General features: G+C 44.0%; 1 protein-coding gene across 11 annotated transcripts in view; it reads right to left on the bottom strand.

The window, feature by feature from the left end:
- The window catches only part of MYCBP2 (MYC binding protein 2), a 339,358-nt gene that overhangs the window by 171,119 nt on the left and 150,405 nt on the right, over positions 1-17,834 (bottom strand). For all 11 annotated transcript variants that reach the window (XM_088459230.1, XM_088459176.1, XM_088459189.1 and 8 more), the window contains 7 exons: positions 17,549-17,632; positions 17,326-17,422; positions 5,190-5,382; positions 3,981-4,255; positions 3,432-3,653; positions 2,912-3,103; positions 1,555-1,761 (listed from right to left, as the gene is read on the bottom strand). In XM_088459230.1, the coding sequence (XP_088315356.1) occupies positions 1,555-1,761; positions 2,912-3,103; positions 3,432-3,653; positions 3,981-4,255; positions 5,190-5,382; positions 17,326-17,422; positions 17,549-17,632 (1,270 nt within the window). The remainder of the gene's footprint in view (positions 1-1,554; positions 1,762-2,911; positions 3,104-3,431; positions 3,654-3,980; positions 4,256-5,189; positions 5,383-17,325; positions 17,423-17,548; positions 17,633-17,834) is intronic.

Here is a 17,834-nt window from a genome sequence, read left to right as displayed (position 1 = left end):
TGCCTCATGTAGAGGGACGCGTCTGGCCTCCTGAAGCCCGCCATTACACTACCAATGGCAGATGGCAGGACCTCGCCTGTGCTACACTATTTAGTGAGCAGCGGTGCGGCGTCTGTCATTTGTGTGATCTTACTCACACCGCCCAGCGTTTCTACTCCCATATAGAGAAGGGAGGAACAGGCGTCTCAGTGACAGTCACGGAATCACTGCCGCTTAACACGCACTTGCAGGGGCCCGCGCTCCATCCCCTCGTTAATAGGAGGGGGATGGCTAGGAATAAGCCAGAGACCCGGACGCTGACTGTCGAGTGCAGCGGCAGGTCTCGTCAGCAGCTCCGACACTACCACTTTCACTGGCAGGGGGAAGGAGCCGTGTGTGACAGCCATGCAGTGTGCGCTGTCCCTGAGCCCAGCGTTTTGGCCCACCACTCCAGCTAGTCAGGAGTAGTGGGATATACTTACGGACTGCTGCGGCCGGATTGCTGGGCAGGGGGGCAAATGAGGAAACCCGGACACGAACCGGTTTCAGTTGTGGCGGGTCCTCATGGAGTCCGATGACTCTGTTTAAAGTCCCCCCTCAGGGTCACCGGACACAGACTGCAGTAGCCGTGTGGTGCCCTCCCGGCGGCTCCCACGTAGCAGGCAGACTGCCACAGTAAGCAGCCTGCCTGTCCTCATCTTGTTAAATAAAAATAAAAAAAATTAAAATTATATGAGAAAGGCTGGAGACAGCCTGATGTGCGACTGGCTCTCTCGGGCACATTATAAAAACTGGGGCTGATGGGGCATAGAGGGGGAGGAGCCAGTCACACTTCTAAATTATTTAAAGTGCCAGGCTCTACTCTACCACCGTCTATACCCCACTGTCTTGAACTCCAGTGTCCCCTAGTGGATGAAGGAGAAATTATATATAATATATATATATATATATATATATATATATATATATATATATATAATATCTCATGACAAACCCCTCCCCACCAGAAAAACGAAACCCAACAAACTTACAAATGCCTTAGGTAAAAAAGTACACCTTGGGATTAAACAATTTATCACCTTTATCAGCAATAATTTACAGTAACCAATTACTGTTTGAGTTGATCAGTCTCTTAATCATCGCCTGAACATGCTGGTCAATCTGCCGATAACGACAGATTGACCATGTTCAGGGATGAGGGAGGAACGATATATCGTTCAGTGTACGCACTGCAGGGGAAGAAGAACGACTGTACGATTACAATGTTGTAATCGTACTGTCCCAATATCTGCTAGTGGATACGCACCTTTATGCTGTATCTCTGCCATCAATAACAAAATAATTAAATTAAAGAATTCTAAAACAGTTATAAGCAGAATCAACAAAAGCGCCCTATTCGATTGATTAGCTAGCAGTGGGGTATACAAGAGAAGCAGCTTTACATTCTGGCAGTTGTCACAGATTCAAATGAAGAGCCAACTTCAGCAAAACCTCTCTATATGTGAAGCCAGCAGGCCACCCAAAGTGAAAGAAAGAATAAAGAATGGTAATATTTACTTATTTATATATACTTACATCATCTACCAAAACCTCTAGTTCATACTCATGGATTCCTCCTCCTCCATAAACACAGAAGCCAACGACCACAATCCCAAGTTTGTCTACTGAGAAGCAGATTGCATCTGGAGAGCCATTCCCAGTGTTCCAGCTTCTACCCTGGCTTGTCTTGGTGAAGCGATTAGGACTTGACTTAACTGAATGCAGAGAGTTTAACCCATCAACCTATAGAAGGATTATACTGACCATCAAGAACATGCAAGGGAAAGGCCATTATATAAATATAGTAAATAAAATAATGTGTTTTTCTCCTCCACAATGCAGGTTCACTGCGTGTGTCTATGCGATTTGTACAGCAGCCTGGTCAACGTTTGACCTTCTCACTATTTGAATAATAGTCTTATGCTGGGTACACACTGACAGATATATTGGCCGATCAATTGATCGGCCAATATATCTGGTGCCCGTCGGCCAGTGTGTACCAGTGATATGTCTGAACAACGTTGTTCACAGACATATCGCGTCGGATGTGCTGCACAGCCGTTGGATAGATATATCTGCAGACATATCTGTCCATCGGCAAGTGTGTACAGGTGATCAGTCGACCGCCTGTACACAGGCAGCTGCCTGGAAGATGGTCGTTCTACAAATATATCTGCAGATCACTCGATCTGCAGATATACCTGCTAGGTGTGTACCCACCTTTAGGCTACCAAACATTAACTATAAAATCTGTATCAGTGCGTGAGTGGTAATCCAGCCACATGTTTGCAAGACAGTGAAGAGTGACAAGGAGATAGGGAATCATAATATTTTTCCTGTTCTATTTATTAATTTGTTTGCATAACCAATTTGCCTGTCTATTAAGCACTTTAGATGGTCTGTATAGACAAAAAAAAATAATCAGTTTTCAGATTGTTAATTTACGGACTTCCAGTAAACTTTTTAACCTTTTATAAAAAATAAAGGTCAATAGGAAAAAAACTGTAGGGCATTGGATTCTTACATTTTTGAACGGTTTAGTCTTGAATCTGAACTTATTTCTGTATGTCTGCAAATAGATGCACAACAAGCCTAATAGATTCCCATATAAAATAAACTGCTCTTTGATTTACTATGAAGAGTGTAGGTATCAAGATAATAAAATTACTAGAAGTACAATCAACTTCAGGACGAAGATGTAGAGCTGCACTTTGTTGTATTTCATCTTAAGAATAGTCACTATTTGTTTAGCTTTTCAACAGACTACTAGATGCCCAGTGTGCGAGTTGTGGCCATACCTGGATATCATAAACAGCAGCAAAAACAGAGCAAATCCAACTTCCGCAAGGGGCATAAAGCCCTGAAATGAATAACCATACAGAAATGGACATACCTCTGATCCTAGAGCAGATGCCGTTAGCTCGCTGACGATGCTAGCCAGGAGGCCACAAGTGTTGGATACCAGGTGTGAAGAGAAAAGCTCATGTTCCCTGCGCAAGCTGTTCCTTACAGGTAGCACAACAATAACCAGCATCTTTTCCAGAACCTCACGAAAGCTGGTCATACCAGAGACATTCTCCTCGCTCTAAAAAACAAAGGGTACTGTTTGATAACACACAGTGATTGTCCTTCACGGCCATAAAGAGGAGACCCATATACGGTATACACACTTGTGGCTATCCCACATTGAGGACACACAAATCAAAAGTAAGCACATAAAAATGCACAATTTGCTTTATATAATCATTTTTCATTTTGTCAACACATTTACAAATCATGAAAACACACACAAATAGCCAGTGTCACTGCAATTCATTTTACACTCAAGAATTTGGTAGCAAAAAAAGACATGCTTAGATGTTTGCATTCATAAACCCCCTTTCTTTACTTAAGAGAAATGTATTTTACCAGACCTGACTGAGTTTCTCCATACTGGACACCAGCAGAGGAAAGCGATGAGCCAATGCAGTGTCATTTTCTGTGCTAACTTGTTTCACCATGGAACGTAGCAGAACTTCTCCGTCATAAGCAATGGGAAAGATGGAGGTGAGTTTCACAGAAGTGTGGCAAAGAGCAGACATAACTGCAGCTAGCAGACGACTGCTTGACGTTTTGAAATTAGCTTCCTGAATGTCCTTTAAAAGACAAAAAAAAATAATCAATATTAATACCTGTATAAATATTAAGTGAAACTGGAAATTAACTACACCACATAATTATGTTATCAAATCATACAACTTGTATACACTAACATTTTTACTTGCCATTCAATTTGATAAACTTTCCAACATAGGTAACCAAGCAGCATATATGTCCTAAATCCTCTGCAATAGCATACATTTTCTTATATTTATCTTTTTCTTTCATTTTCTTGAACATATTTTCCTCTCCAAAGCACACAAATTGCTCCGAGCATATTGTATAACATGTAAGCCATAACACGATCTGGAAGTCATATCTACCTGATCCAGGCAGTTCAGCAAGTCACAGAGACAGGCCCACTGGAGTGCAGGAGTGGGGTAGAATGAATGGAAGCAGGCTGTAAAGGTGTTATGACACTCCTGGAGAACAGCTTCCAGCAAACTTAAGGGCTGACTGAGATAGCCTTGAGGGTCATTGTCCAGTTTCATAATGCAGTTATCCACGCCTTCAGAGAGTATTTTCCTAAGCAATGTCCTAGTTTTTCCAATACATTCAGCCAGTTTGCTTGATTCTTCTACAACTGGTTTAGTGGAAGCTACATTAAACAACAAGATCACAAAAAGAAAAATAATGTACTTTATTACAAATTGTAATGACATATTAAAAAATGTATTACATCTCTGACACCCTGTACACAATTAAATGATGTGATGTATGTTGAAAGCAAAGCCTATAAACCATACGTACTGTATATCCTATAGGTCTATTGCCCACATTTAACAACTTAACCGATTATAATTATTTACAAAAAACAACATGTATGAAGCTTACCTTTTTGCCAGTGGCCCCCTCAGATGTGTGTCTGGTATGGAGAGTCCCAGGGACTATAGTTTAGTGACTCTCCCAGAGGCCGTCTTTAGAGTGGGATACAGGGTTCAAACAAACCTCTATTTCTATTTACCTCCCACTCTGCTAGTGCCTGTCACCTGTTGCCAGGAACGAATCACCCAAACCAAAAATAAAAAATAAATAAATTAAACCTAACTAAAAGCTAGGACCCAGCTAGTGCCTTACTCCAAGGCACTAAAAACAAAACTGTGGTTCTAGTGGAATGGGAGGGGTTATATAGGGGGTGGGAGCCAGTCTTAATTAGTCAGTGCCCGACTCCACAGCTCACTATATATAACCCAGAAGTAATGGCATACTCCAGATGGATGAAAAAAGGAAATATAGTTGATTGTGTTTTACTTAAGTCAACAACAATTTTTTTTTTTTTTTAAAAGCAAAATGTGTTCATAGCGCTCATTGTAAGATTGCATTTCTCCCATCATTTTAAATGGAAATCAGATCTGCACTGCAGAAGTGATTTCCTTTAAAATGCCGGAGGACGGTACAGGACAGCACAGTCGCATGGGTTGCGACCGTGTCAGGGAAAGCCTATCTGACTGCAGTCCCAACATAGCTCTTGGATACTGTGAATGAATGTATGACACAGAGAGAGAGAACACTACATACTGAAATAATAGTACCTGATATTGGGTATATTTCACATGTGTAAACTCTTAATAAGCGTAAACAGCAAGTCCCCACAAAGCGTAAACGTTCCAAATCCAGCAGAGTAGCGGTGTACTGAAAACCTTTCAGTCCTCTTAACTCTTCTACACCTAGAACCAAAGTGGTCCAACTCCAGTGCAAAATGCTCAGCAGGGATTCAAAACACTCCTAAGGAAAGATAACAAAAAAAATGGCAATCAAAAGGCTAAAAATGCATCAGGAAATACATAACAAATATATAACAGAACGGGAAGACTGTACTGCTCAAAGTAAAGTCTGACCATATCACTAGCTATCTATACTTAAATCATAAGACTGTTATGAAAATAGATTACTGATAAAGAGATTCAGCTATATATCTATAGCTTTAAAAAAAGCTTTGGCAAGGAAGGACCATGTGTCAACTCCTCTAAAATTCTTTACCAAAAAAATCCAATGATGACCCTACTGCTTGAGGAGGAGGCAAAAGTCAGGTAGGACTGTGCTTCCCTGCGGCGAACTATGCCTCACTAATGTCAACCATTATTAATGGAATATGCAGTGAATAGCATTTGTAGCCTTTTTTTTTTTTTTTTTTCTTAGCTCTCAAAAAAAAAAAATACCTTCAGGAAACAACCACACTTCCTGCTTCCTGACAAGACTCTATAAACTCTATAAAATACTCAAAGGTTAAAACAGGAACATAGAGGAGAGGACTTTAATCACAGAGTTGATTGTGGTAACTGGAAACCACCTTTGGGAGAAAAATGATATTCATGCAGATGCCCACCCAGTCCTGGTGAAAGAAGAGGAACGGGATCTGTGTGACAAGTCTGACAATGCCAATACCCAGCTGGTCGAGGAAATAGTAGGCAAAAAAAAAAGTTTCAAGGTTAAAAACCACAGGCATCCCAGATGTAATAGCTCAAAAGGGGCTTCTTGTAGAGCCTGAAGCACCAGGACCAAATCCCACAGCACCAGCAAAGGAACGAAGGGGGGCTGGATATGCAGAACCTCTTGCAAGAAAGTTTGAACGGCAGGAATGGCCGCAAATTTCTTCTGAAAGAAAAAAAATAAGCAATACCAGGCGATATAGGCCTTCCACAATGCAAACCGAAGACCATTTCCTGGCCCGAAGCATAGTCCTAAACACTGCATCCGAGAAACCAGTGCAGCTAAGATGGATGTTTCAATAGCCACCCCATCAAAACCAGTCTCGGTAGTTCGTTGACTGAGAAGATCTGGGCGGAGAGGTAGCCGTCAAGGAGGGGGCTACACATAACTGAAGATCTGCATACCAGGACCGGCAAGGCCAACATGAAATCACCAGCATTGCCAGAACATGTTCTGCCTTCAGCTTGTTGAGAATGCAAAGAATTAGAGCGGTTCGAGGGAAGAGGTAGACTAGGTTGAATGCCCACAGGATAGATAGGGCGTCAAAAAAATACACTCCTGGATACAGAGACTAGGAGCCGTACCTTACCATCTTGTAGTTTGTTATGGAGAACATCAAGTTGATCTCTGGTTGGCCCCAACGATCAACTAGAAGACAGAAAACAGCTAGTTGCAGAGACCATTCCCCCCACATGAATATCCTGGCGACTGAGGTAATCTGACTCCCAGTTTTCCACGCCGAAGATGATAATATGAGATAGGGGCAGTAGGTTACGTTTGGCCCATGACATGACCCGCGCTGTCTCCCAGCAAATCTTGTACTGTCCTGGTTTATGTAGCGACGGCCGTTGCATTGCCCGATTGAATTTTGCCCAGGAGTCCCTGCAAGAGATGACAAGCCGGCACGAGGGTTAGGTAGACCGCCTGCAAGTCCAGAATATTGAGGGGCAGGAGTACTTCCAGATGTGACCACTAACCTAGAAATGTCAAGTGCAGAGTCCAGAGGCCCCACCCCAGGAGGCTGGCGTCCGTTGTGAGCAGAGTCCATGCACTTTTCTGAAACGGACAGCCCCCCTGCCAGGTGAGGAGTGAAGAGCCACCACTGAATGAATTGTCTCACCCGGGAGACAGATGGATCACCTGAGAACGGATCTGGAGCTGAAAGCCGTTCCACTTGGAGATAGTTCCCATTGAAAGAAGTAGGAGTGGAAAGGAGCAAATTCGATCATGAAAAATGTTTACACATGTTTAACAAGGACTTTCATGCAAATGTGGATAGAGACTTTCCTCCGGCTGAGCAGTGATCGTATTATTGACTGGATCGCAGCAATCTTGTCAGCTGGGAGGAAGATCCTCCACGACCAGGTGTCTGGGAGAGATCCTACATGTAGCATTTGTTGAGTAGGAACAAGGGATGACATCTAAAAGTTCAAGATCTACCTGTGAGATTGTAACAACTGGATAGATATTTGGAGATGATCTTCCAGGATAGAAGGCGCCGAAAGCCATAAACAATTGGTCATCCAAAAAGGTAAAAACTTTGATACCTTTGAAGTCGGAGAGCTGCTGCCCTCACTTTTGTGAATACCCGTGGCAAGCTCGAAAGGAAGAGCCTGAAAGTGAAAGTGCTCGGTGAGCACCGCGAACTGCAGAAGGGACTGGTTGGATTGCCAAATGGGGACATGCAGATAAGCGTCCTTGATGTGCAAGAACGCCATGAAATCTTTGGGCTCCAAAGATTGAACAATGGGTCTGAGAGATTCAATTTTGAATCTGGGAACATTGAGGAGGGGACTTGAGATTCCAAATGGTGCGGAAGGACTGTCCGGTTTGGGGACGAGGAACAGGTTGGAGTAGAATCCTTTTCCTATCTGATGAGGAAGCACAGGAATGATGACCTCGGAAGCCAGAAGAAACTTAATGGACTGTTCAAAGGGCATGGGCTTTGGCAGGATCCACTGGAAGGCCAGTTGCAATGAAACAATGTGGAGTAGTACCCTGAAGTTCGACAGCATTCCCTCTGAAACAATGTTCTGAATCCACTTTTCTGGCCTGTAAAGAAACGATCGCTGAACCAAAGAAGACGGGCCCCCACTGTTGAAACTCCCAGGAGAGAGGGTGAAGGGGGGAGGAGTCATGGGGTCGAATTTTTCAGCCTGCTTGGGTGCCAGATGGCGGGCTGAGACTGGATGACATCCTCTAGGTCCTCTAAGAGGGGACGGTGTGAAAGAAGACTGCTTGGCCTCTGGGGGGGGGGGGGGAGGGACTAAAGTTTGGCCTTCCTTGCAGACAAAAGGAGCGAAAGGAAGATTGGTGTTTTCGTGCGGATGAGGTCAGAAAAGTAGTTTTGGATGATGCTGTCGCTGCAATAAGCTTTGTTAGCTCGAGACCAAAAAAGACCTCCCCTGTGAATGGGAGTGACACCAAGGCCTTTTTAAATTCGGAGCCCGTCTGCCAAATGCATAGCCAAAGGGCATGTTGGGCTGCAATTGCCGAGGCCAAGGTCCTAGAGGTTAATCAAATCAATGGCCGTCTCACTGAGGTACCATGTGGTCAAACAGATATTTTCCACCAACTCGGGGTGTACTACTAAGGAGATCTAAGAAGTCTGCCCAACATTCCACTGCATTGTTAAACCAAGCTGTGGAGAGAGCTTGTCCTAAAGATAAACGTGTAGACAGAGTGCTTGCTTTCGGTAAGTGTGCAATAGGTGCCTCTGCCAGGGGAATCCTCCCATCTAGATCGGTCAGGAGGTGGCAAAGGATAAAATGTAACAATGTGCCTTGAAGTCTGAAATTTGCAGTGGGGCTGATTCCAGGCTTCCACCAACAGAGTAAGGAAAGGTCGTAAATTCCTTCTTTTTATGATTCATGTTTGGCAGGCCTATCTGAGCAGGATGTTAACCTGGATGGTCTGTGTAGCCTCTGTTGTAAACAGCTACATGTTCAAGCTAGTACATCTAGAGTTCAAGCGCTAGAACCACCCCGGTTTGTACAAGGGTTTTGTCGCATTTAATAGACAAAGTCGCAGAAGCACGGGCTCCGGCTGCGGTATTCCTTTTATGTATATGCCCCCCCATGAATTCCTGCTTGGTTAATTCTACTGCTCACTCTAGTCAGAGTATGCCGCCGTCTATAGCTCCTCAGCAGCCAGATAGACAAGTGGTGGCAAAGCAGGGGCATAAGAGAGGTTCCTATCAGTTGCCTCATGATGACCCGGACTCCTCTTCAGACTCGGACACTCAGAGTTCTGGGTCTTACTCAGTAGAAGACCATCAGTCTTTGGTGGATGTGCCCTCTCTGGTGGGAGCGGTTAGATTTGTCCTCAGTATAGAGGAAGAGGAGGCCCCACCGACAGCCACGGTGGTCTTTAGGCGTCAAAAGGTGGCTAAAGACTATTTTCCTCAGTCTGAACAACTGACAAATCTTATGTCTGAGGCATGGAGTACACCTGGGAAGCATTTTCATGCTACAAGAAATATAACCTCTCAGTACCCATTTGCACTTGGTGAGTGTAACAAATGGGAAGTTCCCCCAAGGATAGACGCTCATGTCGTGAGGTTGATTAGGAGCGGTACGTTACCCATTCTTGCAGAATCCTCCTTAAAAGAGGTTACAGATAAGAAACTTGATAATCATTTGAAATCAATCTTTTCATTATCTGGAGCTATTACCAGACCAGCTATGGCTGTAGCCTGAGTAGCAAAAGCTCTGGAAGCTCTGGGAGGCACTATGCCTGAGGTTACCAGAGAACAGCAGTCTTTTCTCTATCAGATGAGAGAACCAGCTGTGCATATGGTGGAAGCGGTCATTGATGCAGGTATTTTGGCTTCTAGGGTCTCGGCAACTTCAATTGCAGCTCGAAGATCCCTTTGGCTAAAAACCTGGAAGGTGGATGCAGGATCCAATCATTGCCTTTTGCAGGGAAGGTACTGTTTGGACCAGAACTGGATGACATAATGACTTCTCTGGCAACACCAAAGTCAGCTGAACTGCCATCTACTACTACTCCTAAATTTAGGCAGTCGGCAGCTTGGGCCTTTTGCCCACAGAGTAGGGCGAAGGGTCAGGCTTCCTCTAGACATAGTCATGCCCACAAGACACGTCAGCCCAAGAAATCTTAGTCAGGCCTCCAAGCCAGATAGTAAGTGTGTGATGGGGTGGGCCTCCCCCTGTGGAGTCTCAGGGTTGGAGGCAGACTCTTACAGTTCTCCCAGGCTTGGTATCAGACAACTACGAATGCCTGTGTTCGAGAGCTGGTCTCTCAGGGTTATGCCATCACGTTCCTGAGGCATGCCCCTCAGAGGTTTGTGGATACAAACCTCCCTTTAGACCTGGTCAGAGCTTGGGCCTACCGGGAGTGTATTGGGGAACTCCTGAAAATCAGGAGTCATAGTCCCGTCCCTGTGACGCAACAAGGAAAGGGTTGTAATTCAAATTTATTTTTGATTCAAAACCGAATAGGTCACACCGCCCTATCCTGAATCTGAAGTCTTTTAACAGGTTCATCCATATGCCAAAATTCCGTATGGAAACCCTACGGTCAATTATGCTATCAATGGAGCCTGGGGAATTCATGGTTTCTCTGGACATACAGGATGCATATCTGCATGTTCCGATTGCAGGATCCCACCAAAGATTTTTAAGATTGGCGGTAGATCATCAACATTTCCAATTTCAAGCTCTACTATTCGGGCTAGCCACAGCTCCTCGAATATGTACAAAATAATGGCAGTCATGACGGCTCATCTCAGACGACAAGGAGTCAGGACACTGCCATATTTGGATGATCTCCTGATATTAGCACAATCTCAGGAGATATTGCAATGTCATCTCCAGATGACCATTGTCTGCCAAGAGCAGGGCTGGATAATAAATTGGAAGAAGTCGTCTATTTCTCCAACTCAGCAGATGGTGCACTTGGGGGCACTGCTGGATTCTCTGGGACAGAGGATTCTTCTACCAGAGGACAAGATTGTGGCTCTACAGTCTCAGAAGCGCAGTCTTCTCTGCAAGCAAAGAGTGTCGGTACACTTGGCAATGCAAGTGCTGGGCTCCATGGTATCCACATTCGACATGGTGGCTTATGCCTAGTTCCACTCCAGGTCCCTGCAGAATTGGATCCTGGCTCATTGGGATGGACAGTATCATCGGATAAAGTCCCAGATGATTCGCATCTCACCAGAGGTTCGGCTCTCCCTCGTCTGGTGGCTCGAGACGACTCATTTAAACAAGGTTCGTCCGTTATGGGTACCGTATTGGGTATTTCTCACCACAGAGGAAAGTCTGCGAGGATGAGTGGTGACAGATCACCAGACCTTCCAGGGAAGGTGGTCGATGCAGGAAAGTTATCTACCAATAAATATGTTGGAGCTTCGTGCAGTGCACAGAGCGCTCATACTGGCGCAGGACCTCCTACAGGGTAGGCCTGTCTAGGTTCAGTCCGACAGTGCAACAGCAGTGGCCTACATCAACCATCAAGGAGGCATACGAAGTCTGGCTGCCATGAGGGAAATGGCAGAAATTCTGCGGTGGGCAGAATGCCATCTTCCTGCAATATCGGCAATATTTATCCCAGGTGTTCTCAACGGGGAAGTGGACTTCCCAAGTCGCCAGGAAATACACGCCAGAGAATGGGCTCTTCATCTGGAGGTCTTTCAAATCCTGGTGAACAAGTGGGGATTACCGGATGTGGACCACTTGGCGTCATGACACAATCACAAAGTCCCCAGATACGGGTTCCAGAACGAGGGACCACTCAGCCGCCACCGTGGATGCTCTGGCGGTGAGATGGGATTTCAGGTTGGCATACCTGTTTCCTCCAATCTCTCTCCACCAAAGGGTCGTCAGACAGTTCAAGCAGGAAGGCGGCAAGATAATACTAATAGCCCCTGCCTGGGCCAGGAGACATTGGTTCTCCGACCTGACATGTCTATCCATAGACAGTCCACTTCCACTGCCTCTACGGCCGGATCTGCTAGGGCAGGGTCCCTGCCTATATTAGGGTTTACCTCGGCTGGCTTTGACGGCATGGCTGTTGAGTCTGACGTCCTCGAGGCCAAGGGTTTCTCAGCCTCCGGTTCAGACGATGCTAAGGGCAAGGAAGCCTGCTTCCGTCCGCATCCATCACAGAATTTGGCATTCGTTTATTCTTCGGTGTGCTCACAGAACATATGACCCTAAGGTTTTCAAGGTCGCAAGAATACTTGCTTTTCTTCAGGTGGGATTAGACTTGGGTCTTTGCCTGGCTACCTTGAGAGGTCACGTTTCCGCACTGTCAGTTTTGTTCCAATACAGAATTGCCCCTCTGCCGGATGTTAGAATATTCTTGCAGGTGGTTCTCCGGCTGCAACCTCCATTTGTCCCTCCGGTGGCATCGTGGGATTTGACTTTGGTTCTCATGGCATTGCAGACGGCTTCCTTTGAATACGGTGGACATAAAATGGTTGACAGCGAAGACACTTTCTCCTTGCTATCGCCTCGGCCCGTAGAGTTTCTGACTTGGCAGCTCTGTCATATCGCTCTCCATATTTGATTTTCCATCAAGATAGAGCTGTCCTCCGTACTAAGGCGGGTTACCTTCCAAAAGTGGTTTCCTATTTCCATAAAAATTAGGAGATTGTAGTTCCGACCTTTGAGTCTTCAGACCTGTCTACAGGTGAAGCTTCCCTGGATGTGGTTCGAGCCCTTTGTATCTACGTGAATCGTACCAGCTCCATTAGGAAATCAGACTCACTGTTTGTGTTATATGGGTTTTACAAATGTGGCTGGCCAGAGAACAAACAGACTTTGGCACAGACTTTGGCTCGCTGGCTGCGCATACAGGCTGATTTCCCTGTTCCTAACAAGATGACAGCACATTATACTCGGTCTGTTGGACCGTCGTAAAGGATTAGACATGGTGCCTCAGCTGAACAGCTGTGCAAGGCAGCCACTTGGTCTTCCGTAAATACGTTTATCAAATTCTATGCTTTTGATATGTTTGCCTCCAAGGATGCTTCCTTTGGGTGGCGGATTCTCCTCTCTGCGCAGGAGTGTCACCACCCTTAAGGGACTGCTTTAGGACGTCCCCAAGGTAGATTCTGTGGACCCTATGGACCCTGAAGAAAATCAGAGTTATGGCATAACATACCTTAGATAATTCTTTCTTCGAGGTCCATAGGGTCCACAAAGCACCCTCTCTGATGCACCTGGCCTCAATTGGGATCTGTTCTTTTTTCATATCATTGATTCCCTCTTCGTATGTTGAGTGTTTCTTGTGTGCGATGTACTTCCTTCTCCTGCTGTTAGGCTTGTTTACAAACTGAAGGCCTGTGGCTAGGGGCAGGGAGGAGGACCTATGCATTCTGGGAGCTACAAAGCTAGAGGCTGTTTGGTGCAATGCATAATTTTCACTATATAGCCCAAGGTGATTCGGTGGACCCTATGAACCTCGAAGAGAGTTATCTAAGGTATGTTATACCATAACTCAGATTTTTACAGTCAAGTTCTCTTCCAAGCTGTTGACTTGGGCTAATTTTATATGTTGGTGCAATTAAATTAGATATACTGCAAACAATGGGCCTGATTCAGAGTTGTACACTAATGCAAGTGCATTTGCAAATTCTGCCGCTTAGCAGTTGCTAAAACAGCAAATTATAACTAATGCTGGGTATACACTATACAATTATCTGTCAGATATCTGTCCAATCTAGCTGGTTGGAGTGAAAATCTGGTAATGTATGGGAGCAAATGACAATCGACCATTTGCTCCCAAACACTGGAAAACAGACAAAAATGGTCGTTCAGACAAATTGGTTAAAACACACGAATGTAACCAATTTGAACAATTGTTTGTTATCCGTTTTCCAGTGTTTAAAACCATATGGATTGACTGTAATTTGCTCCTATATATTACCAGGTCTAATTTGGTGAAGTGAAATTAGAAAAATATATATAAAAAAGAATCTTTATAAATAAAACTTCTGAAAATTGGCATGTGCTTATGTAATCACCCCCTTTACTATGAAGCCCCTCAAAAGTTCTTGTGCAACCAATTACCTTCAGAAGTCAATTAGTGAAATTAAGTCCACCTGAGTGAAATATAAGTCTCACATGATCTGTCAGTATAAGCACACCTTTTCTGAAAGGCCCCAGAAGCTGCAACACCACTAAGCAAGAGGCATCACACCATGAAGACCAAGGAGCTCTCCAAACAAGTCAGGGACAAAGTTAAGTACAATTCTGGGTTAAGTTATAAAAAAAAAAATAACCAAATCTTTTATGATCCCCCGGAGCACCATCAAATCCATCATCATCAAATGGCAAGAACATGGAATCACAACAAACCTGCCAAGAGAGGGCCGCCCACCAAAACTCACAGACCGCAAAAAGAGGGCATTAATCAGAGAGGCAGCACAGACACCACAGGTAACCCTGAAGGAGCTGCAGAGTTCCACAGCAGAGACTGGTATAGCTGTGCATGTGATCACAATAAGCCGTACACTCCATAGAGCTGGGCTTTATGGAAGAGTGGCCAGAAAAAAAGCCATTACTTAGTGATAAAAATAAGACAACACAATTTGAGTTTGCCAAAAGGCATGTGGGCGACTCCCCAAATGTATGGAGGAAGGTGCTCTGGTCAGATGAGACTAAAATTGAACTTTTCGGCCACCAATGAAAACGCTATGTCTGGCACAAACCCAACACATGCTATCACCCCAAGAACACCATCCCCAAAGTGAAACATGGTGGGGGCAGCATCATGCTGTGGGGATGTTTCTCAGCAGCAGGGACTGGGAAACTGATTCGAGTCGAGGGACAGATGGATGGTGCTAAATACAGGGATATTCTTGAGCAAAACCTGTTTCACTCTGCCTGTGATTTGAGACTGCGGCGGAGGTTCACTTTCCAGCAGGACAATGACCCGAAGCATACTGCTAAAGCAACGCTCGAGTGGTTTAAGGGGAAACATTTAAATGTGTTGGAATGGCCTAGTAAAAGCCCAGATCTCAATCCAATTGAGAATCTGTGGTCAGACTTGAAGATTGCTGCTCACAAGCGGAAACCATCCAACATGAAGAAGCTGGAGAAGTTTTGCCTTGAGGAATGGGCAAAAATCCCAGGGGCAAGATGTAGCAAGCTCATAGAGACTTATCCAAAGCGACTTGCAGCTGTAATTGACACAAAAGGTGGCTCGACAAAGTACTGACTTTAGGGGGGTGAATAGTTATGCACGCTGACGTTTTCTGTTATGTTGTATTATATGTTGTTTGATTCACAATATAAAAAAACACACAACTTCACAGTTGTAGGCATGTTCTGTGAATGAAATGATGCACACCTTCAAACAATCCATTTTAATTCCAGGTTGTGAGGCAACAAAACATGAAAAATGCAAAGGGGGAGAATACTTTTGCAAGGCACTGTAGGTCTTCTCCCCCTATCAGTCCTCAACTTTAGGGAAAAAAAACCTTAAGGAGGGTAAATTGTAGCTGCCTGCATACACAAACGTAGCAATGGACGCACATCCTCAAAACATCGACTCAAGTTAGTCTATGGTCACTCAGAATGGACGTGGTAATTGAGACGCTGGAGCTTTGTTCTCTGCATACGCGATCGCAGATGCTGGCTAGTACACGCCCATGAATCGGCCCAGACACGCCCACGTTTTGGCCGGAACTCCCTGCAACCAGCTACAAAACGGTCTCTTCCTGTCAATAAATTGTGACTGAATCCTCACAGCGAGCGCAATTCATTTGTAGCGCGTGCACAATGCAGCTGGGACATGTGCAAATTACCTACAATCTTTCAACTACGTGAACATCGGAATAGCAGAAAGGCCCAATGCTCACATAAAGGAGGGTCATCTTTAAGCTTTTACCAGAGTTTTTAATGCTAAAAAGTAGGGGTGAGCGGGTTCGGTTTTACTCGGTTCTTATCGCCACTTTACTGCAAATTCGTCTCGATTTTATTCGCTATCCAAAACACATGTTCGGCGTTAGCCAATAAAAAGATCCGAGTAAAACCGAACCCGCTCACCCCTACTAAAAAGACGTGTAAATAGGCAGTACAACAGGAACCAGTACTTCAAGCATCACCATACCAACTACATGTTTCTAGTACGGTCATTCCTGGTGTAATCCAGTGGCTCCTAAACTCGGCCCTCAACCCCTAACAGTCCAAGATTAAAGATTGGTTCAAAATGAATGAGGCAGTTAAGCAGGCCACACACTAGACCAACTTACATCCAACCAGCCAACTTGTTGATTGGTTGGAATGAAAATCTGGTAAGGAATGTAAGCAAATGACAATCAGCAATTTGCTCCCAAATGCTGGAAAATGGACAAAAACTGTTGTTTGAACAAATTGCTTAGATCAAACATTTAATAAAATTGTCTGATGACCATTTTCATCTGTTTTCTGGCATTTTACGAACAAATTGCTGATCATCATTTACTCCCATCCGTTACCAGATTTTCATTCCAACCAATCAACTAGTTGGATGAAAGTTGGTCTAGTGTGTGGGCAGCTTAAGTCATCTGAACTCAATCTTTTGCATCCGTAAGTATTCAAAACATTGTGCTCCATTGAAATTAACATGATTAAACACATTTTAGAAGACTAGACCATTCGCTCCAAAAGTAATTCAATATGAGTATATACCTGGCCTACATCAGGTGCAGTCTAGAACACATTAAACTTTTTTTTGTTTGTTAAATACAAGACAGACTACAAATACTGCAGTCAGAAATACAGGTTAAAGTTGCACTGCACAAATTGATTGCACTTAAAATAGTGAAGACTGGCTAAGTTCACTTATTTTAATAGATATTACAAAAATGAAAACATGTTTTAAAGAGGGCAAGACCGAAATCACTTTAGCATCACCTTATACAAACACATACTTGCTTATTGCATGTTAATAATAATAATTTTATTTATATAGCGCTTTTCTCCCATAGGACTCAAAGTCGCTTTACAGACATCAGAAAACATGGCACATTGTACAAGGATTTGGTGTTGCAAAAAAAATAGAAAACCACACAGAGATCATTAAAATCAACCGAAACCTAGAGAGCACAATAAGCATATTGCATGGTTGGTGCAGACATTTTGGGAAATAACTTCCATGGGTTATATATTCCAACCCACAAAGGTACCAAATAGTTAGGTCCATGTATTTTTCATCCCATCCACGAGTGTACCAGATGAGGCTGCCATGTTATAAAAGAATACAGAAAAAGACAAAGTTACTCACCACTGAAACAGACCGAGCAAATGATCTTTTCAGGATATGCACTGGCTCACTGACTTGCTGCTTTCCTTTGGCAGCACTTCCATCGCTTGTTGGCAACCTGTCATTCACAAATCAACCTTACATTAAAAATGGCAACTAATTCAGTAGGACAATTTGGTAAAATGACTGGTTTTAGTAGGAGTTTCTACCTTTTTAATTGTGTATGAAAAAAAGTATAACTTACCTATACAACAACTGTGGTATTTGACCTGCATTAACATCTGTACCATTGTTTGACTTTTTGGAACTTTTGAATTGGTAAACAACTCTGGAAAAAGATAAGAAAACAGTGCTTTAACATTTATTTAAACTAATTCACAAGCTTAACATAGTGGGAAATATTTGGAATAAAAAGGGAATTTTTGTCTTATCTGTAAAATCCTGTTTTCTGAATCCATGGGGCATACCGGAACTGTATGTATAGAAGATGGAGCTGCAGGTGTCTGGGCATCAGGGAGGCGAAAAAGCAG

The sequence above is a fragment of the Taudactylus pleione genome, unplaced genomic scaffold (assembly GCF_031769625.1).
Source record: "Taudactylus pleione unplaced genomic scaffold, aTauple2 ptg000041l, whole genome shotgun sequence".
NCBI lineage: Eukaryota > Metazoa > Chordata > Amphibia > Anura > Myobatrachidae > Taudactylus > Taudactylus pleione.
This window is presented reverse-complemented; position numbering and strand designations above follow the sequence as displayed.